Here is a 25,436-nt window from a genome sequence, read left to right as displayed (position 1 = left end):
CCTGCGACTCACGGCAGCCCAGCTCCAGGTTGAGCTGTTGTTCAGCATCTTAGCTGTAGAGAGCAGTGTCACTGGCCCTCATATGTGGGATGCGAACCGGGGCCCTCTGGCGTCCCAAGCCAGCTCTTAACCAACGCGCCACTCAGCCGGCCCGCATTAAGTGCCTTTATAATGTTGTGCAGCCATCACCTCTGTCTAGTTCTGGAACTCTTTCATCACCCCTAACAGAAATCTTGTACCCATTAAACAATCACTCCTCACTTCCCTCTCCTGCCAGTCGCTGGCAGCCACAGATCTGCTTTTTGTCTCTCTTAATTTGCCTATTCTGGACATTTCATATAAACAGAATCATACAGTATGTGGGCTTTTGTGTCTGGCTTGCACCTAGTGTACTGCTTTTCAGGTTCATCCGTGAACTTGACTTTTTTCTATGGCTGAATAATACTCTACTGTATAGCAAGTGAAGTGTTTTATCCATGCCTCCCATGTGAAGAAACCTGGACTCAGAGAGGCCTGCTCCTCTGCACAAAGTCACAATGCTGGGAAGAGGTGGAGCTGGATTCAAACCCAAGTTGGACAGGTTCCAACTCCTGTTCTCTTCCTCCCATAGTGCCACCTGGGTGACAAACATTCTCCCATGAAGCTAGTCCCGTTGGCCCTTCACAAGGGCCCCACACGATTGGGATAATCGTCTCCATTTTCCAAACGAGGAAACTGAGGTGGAGAGGTGACTTTGCCTGAAGACACACAGCATGTCAGCCAGGACTGAGGGTCCCAACCCCCATGAGCACAACAACCAATGTTGCTTCGACATGGTACCCAGCGGGTTACTGAGGTTGCTCCAGTCCCTGGAAGAGGACAGGGAGATGAATCCTGCTTCTGCTCACCTCCCAACGCTATAGTTGCCCCAGTGGTGACCAGGGAGCTGTTCCTGGGACTGATGGGAACCCGCTCTGCAGCTGTAGCCAGCTGTCCCCTCCATCACCCCAGGGCAGTTTTTTTGGCTTTTGTTCATCAGCAAAAAAAATCATTTCCATTGACCTCCACCAAGCATGCTGACTGCTGACTGTCCAGTCTGGGCAGCGGGGTGCTGGGGCGCAGCAAGTGCAGAGTCAGGAGACCTGCACCCCATGCAGCTTTCACCTGCGGTGTGACCTTGGGCAAGTCCCAACCCCTGCCTGAACCCAGCCAGCAAAGCGGAGCAGGAGAGAGTTGGACAAGATACGACAGGTTCAGTGCTGAACAATATTCCACCATTCGTAGGCTGTAGAGAGGCTTGTATGGAAACTGAAGAGGGTGGAGACCCCATCACTGTCCCCCCCAGTCCCATGTGAGCATCATGGGCAACAACCATGTGCAGTGATCAAGTTCTAGGCGAGCCGTGTCCCGTAGAACTGTCTGTGCTGATGGAAATAGTCTGTATTGCACTGTGCACATGGTAGACACTAGCTGAATGTGGCCATTGAGGACTGAAAATGCAGCTAGTGCAACTGAGACACTGAATTTTAATTTTCATTTAATTCTATTTAAGTTTAATTAAATGTCTAGACAGTTGGGTTCTGGGGACGTGAGGAGGGGCGAGGACCATTCAGAAAGTGCCCACAGCCCAGAACACACCCAGCCCTTGTTGGTTTAAGACCTCCAGAGAGCACTAGCCTAGGAGTCCAGAGGCCTGGGTTCAAATCCCAGCTGCCAGCAACATGCCATGGGACCCAGGCCAAACCCCATTCCCTCATCTGAACTTCTAAGTGGCTAAACAGGGAATCCCTGCCTGTGGTGAGGTCCCGTTGGTGAGGATAGCAACTGCGAAAACTTAGAGTGCTCACTGAGTGTCAAGTGCTGGGCCAAGCCATCTGTGTTAATTAGTTTATCTCTTCCAACAACCCCTTGAGAACACTGGATTCAGAGACATTCAGTAACTGGCTCAAGGTCACACAGCACCAGGATGCAAACTTGAGGAGGCTGGTTCCAGAGCCCACATTCTCAGCCTCTATTCTGCACTGCTTACAAGGGCAGGGCTGCATCCACTCTCCCTGGGACCACCTCCCTGGGGCCACCACAGGGAGTGGCTAGAGCAGGACAGCCAAGCCTGGAGTGTCAGGTAGTGGCCCCGGGATGAGGCCTGGAGACAGAAGGGTGGGGGACAGTCATGATTACCCCCCTCTAACCCCCAAACTCAGGCTCTTCCTAAGTGAGGACTGGGGGAGACCAGGCTTAGAAATCTGGGGAAGAAACTCAGATCAGACCTCATTTACTCCATCTTGGCCATAGACCCCTCTTTCTCTGCCCTGTGTCCCCATGTTCCTTCTAACATGGGGTGAGCATCTAATTCATCATTTAACCATGACACTTTTCAGAATGAAACAGGCACTAGCCACCAGGGACTCCAGGACAACAGGTAGAACCCGTGCAAACCATGATGTATGTCACCCTCTTCATGTGTGAACATTTACAAGAAACCAGCTCTGTGCAGGGTCCTTGCTCCTGGTACAGAGGGACACTCAGGACTGTCTATGAGTCCTTAGGGCGGGTAGCTCCCATCACAGAGAACCCACAGGAGGCCTTACCCTCACCTGCAAGGTCAGGGAAGACTTCTTAGAGGAGGGACTATCTCTTCTGAGCTTCAAAGATATTAAGCAAGGGAAGAGACCAGGGATATAGTATTTTCAGGAAAGTTCTGGGGAACAGAAACACCAGCCCAGCCCATCTGGGACCCAGACATGGAAAAGAAACAAGAAAGGGGTCTGGGACAGCCCAGCAACCAACTCCCTTCCCCCTTGTCAGGCAGCTCCAACCCTCGCCAGTTCCTCTCCCTCTGAGGCTCTGTTTGTCTGACTACCTTGTTCATTTAACAGCTGCTTATTGTGCACCTACTATATGATCTTGTGCTTAGTACTCTGTGCTTAGTACTGGGGATAGAGTGGAAAATGAAACAGGCGTGGTCCACACCCCCACTCTCAGAGCCTACAGAGTATGGAGAGACAGATATTGATCAAGTACACAAGGAACCAAGCAGGCGACTAGCGAACCTGATAAGTGCTTTGAAGGAAATAAAAAAAAAGGGTCGAGAGAGAACAGGGTGGGACGGAGGAAGCGTCTTAGACACGGGGGTCAGGGAAGGCCTCTGAAGAGGCAACATTTAAGTAGAGACTGGAATCAGCAGAAACAGCCGGATATGTGAAGAGTTGAAAGGAAGAACATTCAGGCAGAGGGAACAGCATGTGTAAAGGCCTGGTGACAGGAAAAACCTGGTGGGGGAGGGGGGCCGGGGAAGATGATGGAGAAATAAATAAAGAGGCTGGCATTTTACCTGAGGTCAAGGGAAGACCTCAAAGGGGTTTAAGGGAACTGGGTGAATAGATTCTATTCGCCTTTTTTAAAGGATGCCTCTATAGCCCCTGTGTTCTGAGGTTCTAGGTCTGTGTTTTCTTCTGTCTTTTCCGTGTCTGTAACACAAAGATGTGGGCTGAGCCGGGGCGGGGGTTGGAGGGAGACAGGAGCATTGTGACCTCTGAAGCCTCAGCCAAGGCCAGGCAGATTTAAATGCACCATGGTGTCAGAGAGGCCTTGTAAACATCCCTGTCCCCACCGAGTTCCTCAGCCCCAAACCTGTACCCCTCACCCCAGAGAAGCTGCAGCACCCACATCCTGGGCCCCATGTTCAGAGTTCACTATCAGGATGGGTGACACAGGAATTGGGCTCCAGACGGAGGAGGGGGCCTGAAGTGGGGACAGTGGTGGCCATACATCCAAGCAGCCTTATCCAGGGGTATCTGCTTGAGCCGTTGCCTAATATCTTGTTGACCAAACAACCAGTTGATTGAATGTCATGCTTTTCAAATAGTTGCTATGGACACAGACTTAGGCTGGAAACAATTTGGACCTTGAATCCATCTGGATAACGGAGCTGTCATAGATGAAAAGGATCCTAGAACCCTAGCCTGGTAGGCAAGGCCATGGAATGTGGGCTTAGATTGATCCACACCAGAGTCCGCCCCCTACTGGCTGTGGGGCCTAGAGCAGGTAACTGTAGCCCCCTGAGCTGCTTTTTGTCTTCTAACATGGGTGTATTAGTTACCTACTTCTGCACAAAAAAATTACACCAAAACTTAGCAGCAGCTTAAAACAATAAACATGGATTCGCCCACACACTTTCTGAGAGTCAGCAACCCAGAAGCAACCTCAGTGGGTGGTTGTGGCCCAGGGTCTCTCATGAGGTTGTGGTCAAGTTGTCAGCCAAGGCTTCAGCCATTGAAGTGCTAACTGGGGCTGGAGGATGTATTGGGTTGTGGGAAAAGTCATGATGTATTTTTTCTATGTTTTTCATTGCAAAAATGCATCCTGACTTTTCTGACAACCCAATACTTCTAAGCGGGCTCACTCATGTCGCTAGCAAGTTAGTGCAGGCTGTCAGCAGATGGCCTCAGCTCCTCCCCGTGTGGTTCTCTCCTTAGGGCTGCTTGAGTGTCCTCCAACATGGCAGCTGACTGCCCCAGAGCCAGTGAGCCAAGAGTGGGAATCAGAAGCTGCAATGTCTGCTCTGACCTACCTCAGAAGTCACACTCGGTTGTTCTCACAGTATCTTTTTTTTTTTAAACTTTATTTGGGAACAGTGTGTTCTTCCCAGGACCCATCAGCTCCAAGTCAAGTTGTTGTCCTTCAATCTTAGTTGTGGAGAGTGCAGCTCAGCTCCAAGTCCAGTCACTGTTTTCAATCTAGTTGCGGGGGGCGCAGCCCCACCATCCCATGTGGGAATTGAACCGGCAACCTTGTTGTTAAGAGCACGCGCTCTAACCAACTAAGCCATCTGGCCACCCATTGGCAGCTCAGCGGCAGCTCAGCTCAAGGTGCCATGTTCAATCTTAGTTGCAGAGGGCACAGCTCACTGGCCCATGTGGGAATCGAACTGGCAACCCTGTTGCTCAGAGCTCACACTCTTAACCAACTGAGCCATCCGGCCACCCTCCCACAATATCTTATTGGTTACACAGTCAACCCTGCTCATGTGGGCGAGGGGGGTTGTTCACAAGAACACGAATACCAGAAGCCAGGAGGTTGGGATCATCGGGATACATATTGAAGGCTGACTACCACGGTGGACTCATCATCCCCACCGGGAAGAGCTGCAGGGAGGATGAAATGAACTCACATCTGGAAAGTGCCTAGTGTATAGTAAGTGCTCACTAAAGGATCGCTATGATTAGCTTGAGCCAGAAACTTACCACCCTGTAGCTGCCTCACTTTCTGCATCATTTCTAGGCATCCCCAAGACCTCCTGCCACTATCTCATTTAGCAAAAGCCCATGAGGCTCTGTTGTGTCCACGCCCTGTGCTGGGTGCTGGTGACACAGCAGTGACAAATACAGACCCTGACCCTGCTGTCCCAGGCTCCATCGGACATAAATCCAGGTGATAGAGCAGAGAGAGTCAGCCTCTCTGTAGAAGTAGCCTGTGTGCCAAGACCTGTAAAAAGTGAAGGAGCAGTTCTGTAGTCAAAGGGGAGGGGGGCAGGTAGAGCATTTCAGACAGATGCACCAGTAACAGCAAAAGCCCCGAGATGGGAGTTAATGATCCCTGTTCAAGGAACAGAATGGAGGCTCAGGGGAGCAGGGGTAGGAAACGAAGTCGTAAAGCAAGAAGAGGAGCAAGATTAGCTTTTAGTCTAAGGGCCATGGGAGTCTTGTCATCTGGGTAGGAGATGATGGAGGTCTGGCCCTGGGCAAGGCTGTGGACGTGATGAGAAGAGGTGGAGTTCTGAGATAGCTTGAAGACAGAGTTGGTTTTGAAGGATTTGCTGTTGAATGGGATGTAGGGGGTGAGAGAAAGAGGCCTCAAGGATGATGCCAAGGTTTCTAACCTGAGTAGGCAGGAGGATAACATTGTCATGAGCTGAATTGGGGCAGGCTGTGGGAGGAACAGGTCAGGGTGGGTGGGAGATCAGGCATTTGATTTTGGACCTGTCAGACATCCAGGGCAAGATGTCAAGGACGCAGTTAGAGATACGAATCTGGTGTTTAAGAGAGAGATCGAGTGGAAGATGTAAATTTAGGAGTTGTCAGATATAGGTGGTGTTTCAGCCACGAGTCTGGATGAGATCAGGAGAGAAGCAAAAAGCACCCAGTTCCTCTAGCATTTAGAGGTCAGAGGAGGAGAGGCCAGCGAGAGATGGAGCAGGTATGGCAAGAGATGTGAGAGGAAAATGGTACAGGTACCCAGAGACGAAGTCACAGTGTAACACAGCCTGCCCCTCTCTACCTCTACCCCTACCCAAGGCAGCACTGAAGCCCTGGAGGCCCCACAGAGTCCCATCCTTCCCCTTCCATATGTCATCCCTTCAGAGGCCCTAGGCAATGGCCCTGTCCTCCATGGACTGCTCTGAACATCCCCAGAAGGTTCAGTCACTCCACCCACATCATTCCCAGCCTTTTCTCATTCAACTCACCCTCCCAGGCCCCGTTCTAGTTGTCTGTCTCTCTCTTAACAACAGGGCTCAGCATCGAACAGGACTGTCCCCTCCCCCCATTTAACCTCTCTATCTTTGTTAAGGCAGCCTTAGACAAAACCAGCCTTTCCAATAGCACCAAATACAGAAGATAGAAGTAGGAAATAGTGAGGGATCTGGGCTGGTTAAAGGGAGGGGCTGTGAAGAAGGGAGATGGGATTGTTAATATCTGATAAAGTATTTAGGGTTAGATCAGTGAGGGTCTTGACTGCCACACCTCCTCATGGACTGAGGAAGAGGATCCACAGAAGGCTCTAGATTAGGGAAATGACACAACCAAGTGAGTTTTGCTTCAGGAAGAGCCATGCTGGGTTCTGGTCCTGGCGATGTCCCCAGTTAGCTCTCCCATGCCCACAGGCCAACTCTGACTCCAGGAGGAACTGGGATACGGCGAGATGTGCAGATGGGGGTAGTGGCTGCAGACACAGGCACCATGGAGCAGGGAGGGCTCCCAGGAGGCAGCAGCTCCCCTGCTTCCTCCATGTTTCCATGAGGGCAATGAGGCTTATATTAATGCGAGGTAATTTTGGGCACCCGGACGGGCCTAAGTGTAGCTCAGAGACAAAGGCAGCTGAGGCAGCCAGCTGCTTCCCCTGCCAGGCCCAGGCCTGCCTATTTTAAGACCTCCCCAAGGTGAGGCTCCTGCCACCCCTGGGTGTTGGATGGCTGAGGGGCTGACCCCCAGTGTTCCAGGAACCCTGACCAAGAGAGCTCAGAGGGAATCACTGTGACCATGGGCCCAGACCACCCTCACTCAAACCCCCTACTGCCTAGAGGTGGACACCGAGGCCCAGAGAGAGGGACCAGTCGGAGGTCATAGCAAGTAAAGAGCAGAGCCAGAATTTGAACGCCGGGTCCAACTGCATACACTCTCCACTATGCTATGCAGTATCCCTACACTGGAAGCCTTGGCCTGTCCCCAAGAAGTACAGTGAGGTGAGGAGGGGAGCACGACTGATATTTATCGAGTGCCTAAGTGCCAGAGGCTTTCTGTAGGACCTCACAATTAATCCTCATCACAATCGAAAGGAAACTGAGGCTTAGGAGGAGTAATTAAATCGAGGAATGTCCCGTGATAAGAAGAGAAAGAAGTAGAACCCAGTTATGTTCTGTCTTAGGGCCAGGTTCCCCAGAAAACAGACTGAGGTTTGCAGGGGCAGTCTCTTGGGAACACCTGAGACAGGTGAGGGGTGCAGGATTGGGCAGAGAGAGGAATTGAAGGGAGATGAAATTACAACAAAGGCCTCGGCTAATCCCATGGGGAGCTCTGGAGCTGGGATGATCACCCGGGGTTGTTCTGAATTGGGCAGGAGAGCTAGGTGGTGCCTGCACATCAGCCAGTTACTGCGCGCAGGCTCCCCTGGGGAAGGAACGTAACCCTGGTGAGGCATCTCCTGTTGGCTGAGAGCATGTCCTAGCAGGTACCCAGCTGTGCACTGTCAGCAGCCGGTGCTCTTGGCGACTGGGGACATGAGAGCCTCAGGCCTGAAGCGGGGACCTGGACAGCCATCACAGCATCCAATAAATGCCCATCTCCAGATCCTTTCTCATGCCCTCTGCCCCTCAGATGAGAAGAACCAGTCCTTGCCCACAAGGAGGTTATGGGAACATGGATTCAGGTTCTTTGTAGAGCTGACAGGCCAGGGGATGCTGGGGGGAAGGGAGACCATCAGTGCTAATGAAGAAGGAAAGAATGAGTGGCCGGTCCAGGAAAAACTGAAAAATGCTACCTATTAAAAACCTATAGGGACAGTGGGAGAAAATACTTGCACATCATACATCTGATAAGAAAAAAGAATAAGTAATGGTAAGGATGTAGAGAAATTGAAACATTGCTGGTGGGAATGTAAAATGTAAGGCTCCTGTGGAAAACAGTTTGGTAAATCCTCAAACAGTTAAACACAGAATTACCATGTGACCCAGCAATTCTACACACACACACACACACACACACATATATATATATGTATATGTGTGTATATATACCCAAAAGAATCTAAAGCAGGGACTCAGATACTTGTACACCAATGTTCATTATAGCATTATTCATAATAGCCAAAAGGCAGAAACAACCCAATTGTCCATCAGTAGATGAATGGACAAACAAAATGTGGCATATACATACAATGGAATATTATTCAGTCATGAATATGAATGGAGTTCTAATATATGCTACAACATGGATGAACCTTAAAAACATGATGCTAAGTGAAATAAGCCAGATACAAAAGAACAGATGATGTATATGATTCCATTTATATGAAATACCTAGAATAAACAAATTCACAGAAACAGAAAGTAGATTAGAGAGTACCAGGGACTGGGGGAGGAGGGAGAATAAGGAGTTATTTTATAACTATTCTATAACCATTATGGTCATAGAGTTTCTGTTTGGGGTGATGAAAAGTTTTGGACATAGATAATGGTGGTGGTTGTACAACATTGTGAATGTAATTAATGCCACTGAACTTACTGCACACTTAAAAATGATTAAAGTGGCAAAATTTACCTTATGTATATTTTACCACAATAAAAATAAAACCTGTGGGAAATAGGTAAATCCATAGAGACAGAAAGAAAATTGGTGGTGGAGGAAAAAAACCTGTGGGGAAATGAAATCTATGAGATGCAGCCAAATAGGTACTCAGGGGGAAATATATAGCCTTTCCAATGACACATTTATTATTAGATATAAGAAAGTCAGAAAATAAATGAATTAGGTTTCCTACTCAAAAAAGTGGACAAGATGTTAGAGGAAAGAGAATATCCTGGACCCCAGCTTTAGAAGGGGGTGATGGAGGCGGCTCCTTCCAGGAGGTGGGTGTGAAGTTCTAGAATTGTACTGTCCAATATGGTAGCCACTTTCCACATGTGACTATTTAAATTTGTGAATTAAATTTAATTAAAATTAAAAATTGAGTTCTTCAGCTGCACTAGCTGCATTTCAAGTGCTATATAGCCATATGTGGATAGTGGCTACCATCTTGGACACCACAGACCCAGGGGACAACAAATAGCAAGTAAATAACATGGGAGAGTTTCCAAGAGTGATGAGAACTAAAGACAATCCAGCAGGGCAATGAGTTTGGCTGGCAGGAGGGAGCGGGGTATGGGGATGAGGCTGGAGGAGCTGGCAAAAACGAGACCTTTCTGGGATGTCCTCCCTCTTTGCTGAGTCTCCTCCTCATGCTGTCCCACCCTCCTCACCCTCTGCTTCTCAGCTGGTGGTGCATCCCCAGCACTTCCTTTGCCAAAACCTCCAGTTCAGGAAGGCTGATGGGCTGGGGCCTGGGGTAACTGTCAAGAGACCTGAGGTCCAGGCCTGGAGGGGCCTTGCTGCAAGGCCTCATGCTGCCCCTTCCCCAGGCTGATACTCTTTGTCTCGCAGTTCCTTTAGCTCCAGCAAGCCATGGGACTGGAACCAAGGGTTAGAGGTCTGCAGAGACTAGCTCTCCAATGGCATTGAATGCCAGGCTCAGGAGTCCCACATTTGTCCCAAGAGCCACGGGGAGCCACTGCAGGGGAAGAGCACTATTTTTCTGGCATGTCAGAAATATCACTCAGCTGTAGCTTAGAACCATGAAAGTGGATGCAGAGGGAAGAGGCTGGTACAGATGTCCAGGTAAGGGGTCAGAGTGACACAGGCAGAGGGGATGGCATCAGGAAACATAATTAAGGCTGAATCACTGTAACTCAGTGACTATCATAGCTGGGATTCCCCAGAAGCATGCTCAGGACAAGGATTCAAATACAAGTATGTACTTCATTTGGGAACAGACAGCACAGTGTGGGAGTGGGGAGGTGAGGCAGAGAAGTCAGGCAGCCAATGATGGGAACATTATCAAGCGAGTAGCCACTATGGACAACTCAGCTTAGACCCACTGGGCAGCTCCAGGCATCAGTATAGAGCCCACCTAGGGGGTGGAGGAGCTGGGGTGTTTATATACCAACTCCAAGTGGGGGCTTGTTCATCCTCTGACAGTTCCCACCAGCCAGGCCAGGTGTGAGCAGAGCAGGCTCCAGATGCTAGAGAAAGCTCCCCCTCCCCAAGGGATGTGAAGATGCTGACAGCTGGAAGTCAGCCTGTGAGGCACCAGAGTGATGAGGCTACAGGAGATATTATGGGAAGGACACCCACAGCCACTGCTGTAGTGACCAACTGGACAGGAGGCTGGACAGTATCAGTCAGGCTTTTGTTGAAAAACACAGAAACCCAACTCAGACTTAAGCAAAATGTCTCTTGACTCTCATATCTGAGACATTGGACAAGATCTTGATGAAGGACTCCAGGCTGACACTCTGCCAAGCACAGCAGCTCTCACAGAAAGGAGGATGCCTCTTTTATAAGAGTTCAGCCATTATCTCATTGGCTAGCAAGAATCCTGTTTTCATCTCTGAGCCAATCAGTACTGAGGGATGCAGGGTTCCGATTGGCCAAGCCTGGGTCATTGTGTCCACTCCTGGGTTTCTGGGATAGGACTGGCTCCACCTAGACCATAGGAACTGAGACTGGGGCAGAATCATTTTCCAGGCACAGTGGGGGCTATTATTAGTGGAAGGACATGGAAAGTCAGGAGAAGGAATTCAAGGAGATGCCCGGGTGTCTTGCTTGAGCCCCCAGTTGGGTGATAGTGAAGCATTTTACTGATATGGGGATACTGTGGACCTGCCCATAGCTCTGGGATGCACCCAGAGGTGGGATAGAAGGATAGATATTCAGGGCCCCAGAAGTCAGAGGAAGAGACTTTTTTTTAACAATGAGGGCCCAGTCACAAGAAAAGCAACTGGGAAGTCATTTGTGGTCATTACAGTGCCTAACTTATCTCTAGAGGTCTCCCTGAGGGTGACAGCCCCCACTCTCCCTCCTATAACCCCAGAGGCACCTCCAAGGTAGGGACCTATCTAACTCCTTCCCCCACAAGCCAGGTGAGGGACATCATCAGTTAAGACCACCAGGACTCAGGGCAGGGTTTATTTATTTATTTAATTTTTTAAAAAGATTTTATTGGGGAATTGGGGGAGGGGAACAGACAAGTTGCTGCCCTTTTGTTCTTCAGTCTAGTTGTGGAGGATGTCGCTTCTCTGGCCCATGTTGGTATTATCATTGCGCTCTTCCCGGGTGAGGCAGAGCGGTCGTTGGCCACTGGACGGCTACTCACGGCGGCTCTTGGCAGCTCTCACCTGCTGCCGGCCGCTCACCCCGGCTGCCGGCCGCTTACGGTAGCTTTATGGCAGCCCACTGCAGGCTCACTGCAGCCTCACTGCCGCCTATGCTGTCGTTGGCGACTCACGGCAGCCCAGCTCCAGGTCAAGCTGTTGTTCACCATCTTAGCTGTAGAGGGCGCAGCGTCACTGACCCTCATATGTGGGATCTGAACCGGGGCCTTGCTGCTCAGAGCTGGCGTCCCAAGCCAGCTCTTAACCAGAGCACCACTTGGCCGGCCCCAGGGCAGGGTTTATTGCCCAGGGAACAGCATGTACCAGCATTTTATAGTTCACTGAGCACTTTCCCACACCTTTTCTCGCGTCTTCCTCCTGGCTTCATTCAGTCTGAGACTCAGAGAGACGGCCATGGGCCCAGGCTCACACAGTCCTCCTGGGGCAACCCTGGACTTCAGAGATCAGGAGTACCTGTGATGTCAAATTAAAGCCAGCTTCTCCCTGGGAGGGATAGAGAAGGTGCCCTGGGCTGGGAAAACTGAGTGAAGTGTGCAGGGCCTACAGCTGTCTTCTGCTCCTGGTGAGCAGCCCTCTCCACCTATGGAATTTCTAGGGAGTCAGGCCCCTGCCGAGCAAGTGGGGCTGTGTTTGCAAACAACCTTCTGTTTTCAGTATCACTGGCCTTACTTCAGTGGGCATTACTGCACACACAGTTCTCCAGCAGGAGTGCCAGAGATCACTGTGGCCCCAAGGGGATGCGAGGAGGCCAAGAAAAGACTGGGGAGCAAGAGGGATATGGGGGTGGTTTTTCATTTGCCTGAAGTTGTCTTTGAGAAGAGGTTTGCCCAGAGGAAGCTGTTGCTGGCTGGAGTGGAGGGGAATCCTTGACTGTCCAGGATACTGATGGGGTAGCTGAAGTCTGAGTCACCTATTTTACCTTGAGTATAACTCCCTCTTCCGGCCTCAGTTTTCCCATCTGTAAAATGGAGATAATAGTCCCCCAACTCATGTAGCTGTTGTGAGGATATGGTGTAAAGATCCTCTCCAGGCTGGGTGGGGATAGCTGCTCTGACAAGCCTCCTGGTGGAAGCAGAAATGCTTCTGAGGGGGCTGCTCAGCCACAAGGACCGTCACTAAGGTGCGCTGGACCCCAGGAGTGGGGTCCATCAGACTCCTAGAAGCAAGGAGAGTCTCTGGCAGAGAACGGGGAGAACTAGAGCCAAGTGGACGCTGCAGCAGCCTCAGGGAGAGGCTTAGGGCACTGTTGGTTGTGAAATTGGCTGGATCCAAGGAAATAATTCCAGATCCTTGAGTGTCTTGGGGCCAGCCAGCTCAGGGTGACAGTTGCAAGACAGCTACCTGGAGGAAGAGGAAGAACTCTGGGCCCCAGTCCTGCCTCAGACACTGGACACACTGTGTGATCTTGAGGACGTTCTTCCCTTTTGAGGGCCTCGGGTTCCCAATCTAGAAGATGGGGGTTTCACCTAGGCCAGTATTTTTTACCCAGTGTTCTTTGGGGCCTGGGATTTGCCTTAAGAGCTGCTCTGGGAAGTGGGAGGAGGTCTCAGACACCCAAACCCATGCTTGGCGCATTGGTTTCCTATTGCTTCTATAACAAATTACCACAGGCTTAGTGGCTTAAAACAACACAGGTTTATTATCTTACAGTTCCAGAGGTCAGAAGTCCAAAATGGGTCGCAGGGCTGAATTCCTTCTGGACGCTCTAGGGGAGAATCTGACTTCTTTCCTCTGTCAGCTTCTAAAGGCTGCCTGCAGTCCTTGGCTCATGACCCCACACCACTCTGACCTCTGCTTCTGTGATCACATCTCCTTCTCTGACTCTGACCCTCATGCCTCCTTTTTTTAAGGACCCGTGTGATTAGGTCGTGTCCCTCCAGGTAATCCAGGATAATCTCCCCATCTCAAGATCCTTAATCATGTCTGCAAAATCCCTTTTAACATGCAAAGTAACATCATCACAGGCCCTGGGGATTAGGACGTGGGCCGCTCTGAAAGACATCATTCTATCTACCACACTTGGCTTCAGCCAGAGCCTGTACTGTCTGACCTGGCCCCACCCTTCCGAGAGCTCTTCCGCCACCGCCCTTGCCCTCACTTGCTCTGTTCCAGCCACACCGATTCTCAGAACACCAGGTACACAGGCCAGACCAAGCCTTAGGACTCCTCTGAGCAGGGCCAGTGGGGTCCAGGGCTTAGAAACCTCACTGACCTCCCCTCTGCTTCATGGTAGAGCTGGGAGGACTGAGACCCAGAAAGGGAAGGGACTTGCCTAAGCGTGAGACTGGTATTTCCAGGATAGTCCTGGCTGGAAGAACCAACTAGTCTGACTGCCGCCATTTTATTGAGGCACAGTGGTGCCACCTAAATGCCATCCTCTCCTGAGCCCTTGCCCTCTCCACCCAGTCCTGAGGATGTGCTCCTGTATCGACTTGGAGAACTCCGTTCCAGGCTGGCCGTCATTGATTCATCCCAGTTGGAAATGATGGGCTAATGGCTTGTTGGCCTCTCTGATGTCTGTGCCCCCTGCATCTAGCCCAGAGGCCACACTTGATAGACTCTTGTTGAGGACAGAGCAGCTTCTTACAGGCGTTTGCATGACATAAGAATTCCTCTGCTAAACTAAAGAGCTGGGCAGTACTGCCCTCAGACCCGGGTAAGAGGGGCCCCTGTCCTGGGCCCTACTCTTTAGATGGCCTCTCTGGCTCTCTTTCAACTGTGTTCTTCCCCCATGAGGCAAGGAATGTTCAGGGGCCAAGGGGAAACGCCCACCTGGAGCCTGTATCCCCCCCCACTTTAGACCACACTCTGGATAGTAGGGACCCTGGAATTCTCTGCCCAAATGACTCCAGGCCAGCTTCTAAGGCTAGCGTGGGATCTTCCCATGGGTGGCCTACACTGCCAGGCCCAAGGGGTGGTGGTTTCGGGAGGCATGTGGGGTGAGCTTGGGGTACACGTGTGTGTGCAGCTCTTTGTGCTGAGGGACAGAGTCAGAGATAGGAGGAAAAGGGAGGGCAGACAACTCCCCCCACCACATTCCACAGTGGAATTCAGAGGAGACCAAGAAGTCTGAGTTCAAGCCTGGCTTTCCAGGTTATTCTGAAGATATATTTGTCAAAGTAGAAGAGTACGTAGAACCTATTTTGTTTTAACAATTTGCTAGCCTGAGTTGTAACTTTTCTTTGTACGTATGTTATGTGGGCCTCCGTTTGTACTGTTGTCCTCTGCCCTTCAATGTTAAGGGGAGACCAGGACTCTTCAAAAATCCTCCCACCACTGGGATCTGGTACTGTCCTCCCCAAATCCAGCTGACCCCTCTCTGTCTTCTCTCCCCAGGATAGCTGCTGCCCGGGAGAGGTGACCCGGGCGCCCCGCTAGGGCAACGGCTCCTGCCCCAAGGGCCAGGATCATGAAAGGCCTCGGTGACAGTCGCCCCCGCCACCTCTCGGACAGCCTGGACCCACCACATGAGCCCCTGTTTGCAGGGCCTGACCGCAACCCCTACCTGCTGTCGCCCACGGAGGCCTTCGCCCGCGAGGCTCGCTTCCCTGGGCAGAATGCTCTGCCAGGGGATGGTCTCTTCCCGCTCAACAACCAGCTGCCGCCACCCAGCAGTACCTTCCCCCGCATCCACTATAACTCCCACTTCGAGGTGCCAGAGGAGAGCCCCTTTCCCAGCCATGCCCAGGCCACCAAGATCAACCGGCTGCCTGCCAACCTCCTGGACCAGTTTGAGAAGCAGCTGCCCATCCACCGCGATGGCTTCAGCACGCTCCAGTTCCCCCGCGGTGAGGCCAAGGCCCGTGGTGAGAGTCCTGGCCGCATCCGCCACCTGGTCCACTCAGTCCAGCGGCTCTTCTTCACCAAGGCACCCTCACTGGAGGGCACAGCAGGCAAGATCGGTGGCAATGGCAGCAAGAAAGGTGGCCTGGAGGACGGCAAGGGCCGGAGGGCCAAGAGCAAGGAGCGGGCCAAGGCTGGGGAGCCCAAACGGCGTAGCCGCTCCAACATCTCGGGGTGGTGGAGCTCTGATGACAACTTGGACGGCGAGGGGGGTGCCTTCCGCAGTGGGCCAGCCTCCGGGCTGATGACGCTGGGCCGCCAGGCAGAACGCAGCCAGCCACGTTACTTCATGCACGCCTACAACACCATCAGCGGTCACATGCTCAAAGCTGCCAAGAACAATACCACCGAGCTGACTGCCCCGCCACCCCCATCGGCACCCCCAACCTCCTGCCCCAGCCTTGGGGTGGGCACCGACACCAACTATGTCAAGCGGGGCTCCTGGTCCACTCTGACCCTCAGCCACGCCCACGAGGTCTGCCAGAAGACCTCAGCCACCTTGGATAAGAGCATGCTAAAGTCCAAATCCTGCCACCAGGGTCTAGCCTACCACTACCTTCAGGTGGGTCCCTGCTAGGGTCAGGGTGGCATGAGGGGTGTGGGGAAGGCCAGTTGTGAGGCCCAACTGTACCACAGATTCCCTTGGAAAGTTGCTTTATTCAGGCATCTGTTTACTTGCCTAGGAAATGGGTGGCAGATAGTACCTGCTAATAAGGGGATGCCTTCCACTGGTCATGCTCTCAGCAGACATTGATTAGGACTATTCTGAGATCAGTCCTGAGTAGAGATTAAAACATGCCCCTGCCCTTTAGAAGACAAATCTGGAAGCTGCGCCATCCAACCTCCTCATAGGACCAATTGCAGGACATTCAAGTTGCCAGCCTCCTACCTGCTACTCCCACCAGATGGATGGCTCCTTGAGGACAGGGACCATATATAATGCAGTTTGTGTGTCCCCAAGGCCCAAGACAGGGCCTGGCATAGAGGAAGTGCTTAGGAAATGTGAGAGGAGAGAGGGATGGCTGAACAGAAGGACACTTAAATGAACAGAGCTAGAAATAAGACATAGCCCCAGTTATCAGGATGCTGGGAGAGAAAGACACATAAACAGTCACATCAGTGTTTGAGCAAAATGTGCTAGCCATAAGCATGGAGGACTGCAGAAGTCAAGAGGCCCTAACCTAGTTTGAGGGACTAGCTAGCTTCTTTCAAATGCTAATGCTTATCGAGGTACTTCTTATGCACCAAGGCCACAGTCAAGAAAAGTAGCAGAAGGCTCAGACATCTCTGCTGCTACACATCCCCCAGGTTTTTCAAGGGCAGAGAGAGTGGCTGTGTATGTACTGGGTGACTCCCGTGGGCAGAGCCCAAGCTGTGGGTGGAAGTTACAGGAAGCGAATTGCAGTACACATCAAGATGGAAGGGGCTGCTTCTGTAGGTAGTGAGCGCCTCATGGTGGGGGTAGGGGGGGATGGTATGCCAGCGCAGGCCTGGCCAGCCTTTGGGAACACATTAGATGCATTTTGAACCAGATGAACATCAAAGTCTGACAAAGCCCTGAGTTCTTGTCATTCTCTATAAAATTTCAAAGACAGTGAGACTGGGGGGGGGGGAGGCTATTTTTTTTCCAATAGAAAGAAAATGAAATCCAGGCAATATTTTATATATTTAAGGCTTTTGTGGTGCTCAGTCCACTTCCTAATTTAGAAATATCAGTGTGAGTGGTGTGTGACCTGGCTTCCTCTCAAAATGGTATGTTTTGGTCTGATCACGTGAAAATGCTTCAGAAACACCATGAAAGGGTGGCCCTGTAGGCCCTGTGGTTGTGCTTGTGTGACAGGAGATAGGTGGGTGGGGGCTGGGGTAACAACAGGTTTTGAGCAGAGATATACAAGGTCACCTTCCCAAGGGACAGCTGGAGGTAGGGCGGATGGACTGGCAAATGGTTTGGGGGGGTAGAATGTGCAGGCCCTAGTGACTGGCTGGGCAGTCAACGGGGGAAGAGGGTTATGGGAAAGCTGAGGGGAGCTCGTTGGTGGGAGTCCCAGACACGGACCCTCCCTCAGTTGGGAATTGGCCACTGGCAAGGTGGGCACCGAAAAGAATGTGGTATCTGTGCAGGCATGGTGATTTGGGGAGTGTGCATTTGTGGATGTGGTGAAGAATGGGTATGTGTATATACTGAGAAATGTGTGTACTTGGACATCCATGGTGAAGTATAGACCTAGTAAGAGTATACGCTCTGTATGTGTTAAGGCAAAGACATGGTGAGCTGGGGACATGTTGAGATGTGTCCACAGTGCAGTGGTGGCTAGCATATATGTGACGAGTTGTGTGAGTACGCTGTGTGTTCACATTGCGTACACATTGAGGAGTGCGCAAATGAAGTGGCTGCTGCTGCGCATCCTCGGTGAGGTGGGTGTGTGGGGGGTGGTATGCTTGTTCTCTGAGACACATGTATATGGTAAAGTGCATGCACTCTGCTCGGGCTGAGGTGCGTTAAGTGCAGAGATGCGCATACTCATTCATCACCATGTCAGTGTGTATTAGGTGAACAAGGGGTGTAGGCTGTGTGCTGCCCTGGAGCAGCCGGCAGATCCTGGCCTTGGAAGCGTGGGGGAGGTCCCCTTGTTTGGCTTCTGCCACTGTAATTACGGGGGACTAGGCTGTCCTCACAGCTGTGACCTCACTTGCCCTTATCATAGCCCCCTTCCACAGGTGGGGTCCCTGAGGGTCAGATGGAAAAACTGAAACCTTTTTCCAGCTCACTGTGTGGCTGCCCCTGAAAGCCACTCTGCTCTCTGTACCTCAGTTTACCCACCTGTGGGATGAGGAATTGTGATTGGCTTGGAGGATCCTGCCCCCGTACTGAGGTGCTAGAGTCCTCTGACCTGTCCTCTTCCCCCATCCTAGGGCCAAGCCCTTGGTGTCAGATCTGGGGGCCTCCCTCAGGCCTGCTGTTCTCATCTATGCAGTGGGATCATTAGCCATCCCCTGAGATAGCAGGGGAAGTGACGGGAACACGGCGGCTTCTCAGAAAGCTAGCTGCAGTGGAGGCCTTTGTGATCATATGGCCTGGGCTGTTTTGCTGGGGCACCTATCCTGGGATCCATGGAGAAATCTGAGGTCGGAAAGGGGCAGGGACTTGCTTAAGGCCACATAGTGAAGCTGTGGCAGAGCCAGCTCTGGAACCCAGCCATCCTTCTCAGCCTGGGCCTTTGCCTGGCTGCTGGATGGCTTCAATGGCAGTACCCAGCACCGAAGGCCTAACTCTCCAAGGTGGGGAGCGAGGAAGCTTCAGGGTCCGAAGCTCTGACCCAAGGCTGGGCGGTCTGCTGGAAGTGTGCGCTGCACCCCGCTCCACCCTCGCTGAGGCCTTTCCTCCCATCCCCAGGTGCCCGGCGGCGGAGGCGAGTGGAGCACCGCACTGCTGTCCCAGCGCGAGGCTGACACCACAGCGGAGGGCCACATCCCGTGCCGGCGCATGCGCAGCGGCAGCTACATCAAGGCTATGGGCGACGAGGACAGTGACGAGTCTGGCGGCAGCCCCAAGCCCTCACCCAAAACTGCGGCACGGCGCCAGAGCTACTTGAGGGCCACACAGCAGTCGCTAGGAGAGCAGAGTAATCCCCGCAGGTTAGCGCGCAGTTCCTCCCTCTAGAATCCCGCCCTCAGGCAAGCCCTGCCTCCGGGAGCCCCGGTCCTGGGAGAACCTCTCGGACATCCGAGCAGTGCCCCAAGAAGTGAGCCCCGCCCACAATAACCCTGCTCCATTGGAGCTCCGCCCCCTTCAGGTAAGCCCCGCCTGCACAGGAGCTCTCCTCTCGGAAAGCCTGTTAACGCAGGTACAAGCCCCGCTCACAGGCAAGCCTTGCCCGGTAGGTGAGCCCCTCACAGGTATGCCCCATCCTCAGCAACCTCGTTTTCTCCCCTTCGCACCCCCGGAGAGCCCAGCCGCCACAGATCCAGGCGAACCTGCGCCCACAATGATCCCAGTCCCTGGGGAACCCACCTCAGGTTAGCCCCCTTCCTGAGACTCCCGTCCTTAGGTTGGCCCTTGCACTTTGATGAGGAGAGCCTCGCCATTTGATGAATGCGATCCCATAAGTTCCCCACAATAAAGTCCTAACCACAGGTGAGCCTCATCCTTTGGTAAACGAGAAGGAGAAGCTCTTTTTAGTAACTGGCCCAGGTAAACCCTGCCCATAGGAGCCACGTCCCCAGGTGAGTTCCACTCCCACAGGGGAACTGCCCCAGGGGACCCTCTACTTCAGGTTAGAAGAACCAAGCCCGCCACTTGTGCCAGCACTGCCCAGGAAAGGTCAGCGCCCCCTCTGCACATGCCTCTGTAATTGATCCCTGAACTCGAAGGCTGGGGTGGAGGGGAGATCCAGAAGTCAAAGGGAGATAGGCAGCCTTCACCTGTCCCATCACCCTGCCTGGAATCTCACCATTCAAGCCTTGTTTTGTTGCTTTAAGACTTGGAAGAGTTAGTGGACGTATGAACAAATGAAATGCATGTGCACAGAAAGCAACAATTAAAATGTTAGAGAAAGAGGTGATACTTCCACGTGCAGCAGTCACCGTGGGGATTAGAACAGAAAGAAATGAAAGGCAAGTTAGAGAACGTCTCAAATGAGTACAAAGCATATGAAACTTGGTATAGGAAGTCCACTGAGGAAGAGAAACAAAAGCAAGTCAGAAACAGACAAAAAGACTTGCAAGAGTTAAAGGGAACGAGCCTAGTCCTCATTCTCCAGCTACTGGGGACATGAACCAAAGCTTCATGGAGGAGGTAGTTTGGGAGGACTGAGAGGAAAGAGAGCAGGTTGGGTGACAGTAGGACCGAGGCAGGGAGGAGGAAACCAGGAGTCTCACTGGTTGGGACAGAAGACAGGGAATGTCCTGCAGGTGGGAATTCTGGACACCACCAGCTAGTCCCAGGTCTGTCCCTCTCTGAGCCTCAGTTTCCCCATCTTTAATTGAGGACCCTGAACTGGATGATCTCTAAGACCTCTTTTAGGCCTGAAATCCTACAGTTCTATGAGTGACCAGTGGGCATCAAAGTAGGAGAGGTAGTCAGGACCGGGGCACAGGCCTTGAATGAGAGGGAGTCAATAATAACGGTAGTAGTAATAGTAATGGGTGCCGCTGTCTGTTAGCCCTTGCTGTACTCTGGGTTCTACTGCCCCAGTGCACTTTTAATCTGCATCACTGAATCCACCTGGTCACAGCCCCAGCAGGTAGGCATAGTGTCATTCCCACTTAATAAGTGAGGAAACTGACATTTAAGCAAGGGTCACCCATCAAGGAAGCTGGATTCCAGTCCAAGCCCATTTATATGAAGAGCCCGAGCTGTTGTCTGCTTGGACCTTATCCCCAGAGCAGAGGTGGGAGGAGGCCCAGGGTCAGGAAGATGTGAGAAAGATTGAAGATCAGGGGCCTTGGGAAGAAGTGGTGAGTCTTTGGGGGCCGGGTGGAGGCCACCTGGACATTGTGTTGAAACTGATGCCCTTTTGGCAGCCCTAGTCTGAGGTCAATGCTGTGGGTCTTGACCCACCTTCTCTGTCCAGCCCCTGGAATTGCCCCCAGACCTGCAGGGGAATGGGCTGTAGAATTGAGCTGGTGTGGGCCACCTCGTTTGAAACGGTCAAAAGCAAGCTTGTGCTGCCACCTGGTGGCTGTAGCCGACATGACAGTCAAAAGCTGCCTGTATCCTCCAGACTCACAAAGCTTCCAAAAGCTGGGAGCTCACCCCTTGCACATTGCACACCACCACCACCACCGCCGCCACTTGGGCTGGCAGTCGCTTTCATTTTTCCCTCTGCCACTGGATAACCTTGGCCAGCCTTTTCCTCTCTGGGCCTCAGTTTCCCAGGCTGAATAATGGGTGGGCTGAGCCCTGTCTGCTCCCCACCCCCACCAGGAGTCTGGACCGCCTGGATTCTGTGGACATGCTGCTGCCCTCCAAGTGTCCGAGCTGGGAGGAAGACTACAACCCCATCAGCGACAGCCTCAACGACTCCAGCTGCATGAGCCAGGTGAGGGTGGTGGGCAACCAGAAAGCGAGTGGGCTTGGGAGAGCCCCGGCTCCCACCCAAGAGAAGGAGAGATGTCCAGGCTCAACTCCTGTTGAGTGGTCTGTACTGTGTTTCTGTTCAGTCTTTGTGCTCGAAGCTGCCTATGTGTGTCTCTCCGCCCCACTGTCTTGTGGCTGGAGAGTAGTCACGGGCCTGACATTGCATAGCCTAAGCTGAGGGGCCAGAGGGAGGGGCCACATCACTGTTGTAGACCCCGGAGCCTTGAGGATTGGGAACTAGAAACATAGGTTTGAGTCCCAATCTTGTCCCTGACAGTAGAAACCCAAGACAAGTCACCCCTTTCCCTGAGCCTCAGTTTCCTGATTTACCACAGGACAGTAATAATTCCTATTTCAAAGGGTTGTGAGGAATCAATGAGATAATGAACATTAAGTAAGTGCTCAGCAAAGGGTAGCGACCTTCATGGTTCTTACTATCATCTTGCTGTGTGACCTTACACAAGTTGCTTCTCCATTCTGGACCACTAACAGCAATAAGCACGCTGTGCAGCACTTAATTCTCTCAACCACCAGCTCCTTGAACCCTCACAGCCACCCCAGAGGGGGTCTTATTATTCATATCCCCATTTCACAGATGAGGATACTGAGGCTCAGAGAGGTGAGGTCACACAGCTAGGAGGAGGCAAAGCTGGGCAGGGATCTAGGGCTGTCAGACCCAGACCTGGACCCCAACCCCTGCCATGTGCATGGTGCTTTAGAGTTTGGAAAGGGAGGACCAGCCAAGGCTTGAGTGCTCCCCCCATGGTGTGGACTTGGAGAGAAGGCCCAGAGAGGCAGACACCTGCCAGTAGTTGCACAGTAGAGCAGTGAGGGCAGCCAGGTGCAGACCCAGCCTTCTCTCTGGGCAGGAACAGACCCTGGATCCCACTGTGTGCAGCCCCATGGCCCAGGCTAACGGACTGCTTAGAGCCCGAAGGCTTTGGGACCCCAGCTCCTCGCCAGTCCATTATTCCTAGCCTGGCCAAGCCCTCCCCAGCATTGTCATTCCCAGACTCCAAGGGGACTGACCTCAGGTGCGGGGAGGGGTAGAGTACCCCAGCTATGGGACCCTCTGCCCCTGCCACCCTCATCCAGGCTCCACTAAGTCTCACCCAAACAGTTGTCCTGGCCTCCATGTCTGCCACCTGCAATCTATTCTCGGTGGCCAGAGGGAGCTTGTAAAAGAATTAATTCAGATCATCACACCCCTGCTCCAAACTTTCCCAGGGCTCCCACCTCACCCAGGTGAGAGCCAGAGTCCTTACTCAGACCCGTGAGGCCCTGCCTCCCTCTGGGACATGATCCCGACTTGCTGTCATTCACCCTGCTCCAACCACACTGGCCTCCACTCTGCTGGTCACAAACTTGATTCCTGCCACAGGTCACTGCATTTGCAGTTCCCTCTCCCAGGATCACTCTTCTCTCAAATCTTTGCACAGCTAGCTCTTCCCTGCATTTCAGGTCTTGGCTCAAATGTCACCTCCTCAGAGGGACCTGCCCTATCAGTCTTTCTAAAGGAGTCCCCAGGGCACTGTTCCCTTACCCTGCTTAATTGTCTTGACAGCACTTACCACTATCTGGAATTACATTTGTTTGTTTATTTACTTGATGTTTGTCTTGCTCTGAAGACTGGGAGCTTCCTACAGGTGGGGACCTTGCTGTCTTGTTCCCCACAGTGTCCCCAGCACGTGGCACAGGACACGTAGGTGTTTGCTGAATGGACGGCTTCCCTCCCGGTCTGTCCCATCCTACCAAGCTCTCTCGTCTCTCTGTCTTGACTGCATCTGTCTACATCTGTCTCCCTGTTTTTCTTTCTTCTCATTCATATTTTTCTCTGACTCTAGTGTGTCTCATCTCCATGTTCCTTTCTGGGTCTGTCTGCCTGTCTCTCTCACACCCCATCTTCATCCCTTGCCTGGCCCTGGCACCTGGAACACTTTTGTCCTTTGCTACGCAAAAAGGCACAAGGTATCAGCAAAGCTAGGGACTCTCCCACTACGCCCTGCCCGGCCCTCTCCTAGCCCAGGGTCCTCTGAACCCCCAAACCCTCACCCCAGAAGCTTGAGTGACCTGAGCCATATATGTGGCCTCAAATTCAGAGATGTATCAGCTCTAGCTGTGTCTATGAGGCCTTGACTCCTTCCAGAAGAAGCCCGCCTCCCCACCAGACACTGGACTGTGTAGGCCCGAGCCAGGAAAGAGAAGGGCTCTCTCCCTAATCTATAGACCCTGGGGAGCTGTCGGCCCAGGTGAGAGGCAGCAGATAGAGCATCCATGGTCTCAGGAGCCAGACCAAGAGAAAGACTTGTATATAGCAGATTACAAGTCCTCAGCAACACTCCACCCCAGAGGGAGCGAGCTTCCCCTCCCTGGAGGGGGCCAAGTGAGACCCAGCGCCTGGGCCTCAGCCAGGCTGAGGAGGTTAATAAACCAGCCAGCCCCAAGTTCTTCTGCAGCCCATCCTGAATACCCGACCTCAGCCCCCAGCCTTGATCTCCCATAACCCTCCCCCTCTCTTTCCTGCAGATTTTTGGACAGGCCTCCCTGCTCCCCCAGTTGTTTGGCCATGAGCAGCAGGTCAGTATGTTTGCCATTCTCTGGTACCCCAACCCCAGAGTCCAGGGCTGGGTCTTAGGCCTGGCATCTGAGTGGTCCTAGCTCCCAGCCTGGGCAGGTCCACGCAGAGCCAGCACTAGGAAAGCCACTGCCCGTGCAGGTGGAGTCCAGACTCATGTTGGTGCCCTGACCTTCCGTTCCTTGGCCCTGTCACTCACTTCTCTGTGCCTTAGTTTCTTCCTCTCAAAAATGGGAAAGAAGGAGCCAGGGCCTGTGGATGGGGTGAGAAGTAATCCCAGGATAACGGGAGACCTTCCCTGAGACTCTTCTAGCTCCCTCCCTCCTCGTCTCCCCCAAAGCCTGGGAAAGGCCTGGGGAAACTGTTTTATTTGGACAGGCTAGGGTCTGGTGGTAGGTTCCAGCCCCCAGGCTCCCTGACTTTTCTCCTTTGGGGGGCTTCAACAAGACCTTTAAAGATATTGGCATGAATGCAGAGACTTCAATTTTACAGAAGTGGATGGAGGCAGTGCCAGTTCTGGCACTGTTTGGCTGCCCTAAGGGAGCTCCCGCTCCTGTGCGCACTTGTCCTGCCCCTGGAAGTGGCCCTCTCCTCCCTCCCAGGTTCCAGCCCCAAGACCAGACAGTGGTGCAGGAAAGATGCTCTGAGCTCAACCCATCATTGTGGCCAGGAGTGGGCAAGGGACTTGTCCAAAGCCACAAGTCCTCCAGGGGCAAAACTAACTAGGACTGGCCTAACATTTCCTGATGTCATGTGGATGCTTTATGTGCCACCATTCCCATGTCACAGTTCCTCTTGAACCCATTACTCCAGAAGGTTTTTGGGGAGTCCACACTGGACCCAGTGACCTCTTTTTCCTCTAACTTCAACAGGCTTATGGTAAGGCTGTGATACGTTCACATACCAAACCCCCAGGGCAGAACCCTGCACGCAGTGTGTCCTCAATGATACACATACCAGCAGCACTGGCCAGCTGACGTTCCCCATGCCCCCACCCCGCAACCAGACCTTGGGAGCATCTTAACCAACATTTACAAGTCTTTGCAGTCACCCCATTGGAACTGCCTATAATAATAGGTACAGGTTAGCAGGTGTTTACACTCCTGGATGCTATTCTAAGCATGTGATAGGAATTATTTAATCTTGACAACAACCCTATAAAATTTGGTCTATATCTAGCCCCCATTTTATAGATAGGGAAACTGAGGCACAGAGCAGTGAAGCGACTTAACCCACATCATATTGCGAGGAAATGATTG

General features: G+C 52.4%; 1 protein-coding gene across 6 annotated transcripts in view; it reads left to right on the top strand.

Annotated features, from left to right (window-relative positions):
* Nucleotides 1–25,436, top strand: part of DLGAP4 (DLG associated protein 4) — a 197,949-nt gene that overhangs the window by 96,748 nt on the left and 75,765 nt on the right. For all 6 annotated transcript variants that reach the window (XM_019655199.1, XM_019655197.1, XM_019655196.1 and 3 more), the window contains 4 exons: nt 15,017–16,085; nt 18,918–19,159; nt 21,450–21,564; nt 24,129–24,179. In XM_019655199.1, the coding sequence (XP_019510744.1) occupies nt 15,090–16,085; nt 18,918–19,159; nt 21,450–21,564; nt 24,129–24,179 (1,404 nt within the window). In that variant the 5' untranslated portion in view covers nt 15,017–15,089. The remainder of the gene's footprint in view (nt 1–15,016; nt 16,086–18,917; nt 19,160–21,449; nt 21,565–24,128; nt 24,180–25,436) is intronic.

Source organism: Hipposideros armiger, unplaced genomic scaffold (assembly GCF_001890085.2).
Source record: "Hipposideros armiger isolate ML-2016 unplaced genomic scaffold, ASM189008v1 scaffold_238, whole genome shotgun sequence".
In the NCBI taxonomy this organism is placed as follows: domain Eukaryota; kingdom Metazoa; phylum Chordata; class Mammalia; order Chiroptera; family Hipposideridae; genus Hipposideros; species Hipposideros armiger.
Note: the sequence above shows the minus strand (reverse complement) of the source record. Positions and strands in the feature narration are given on the sequence as shown.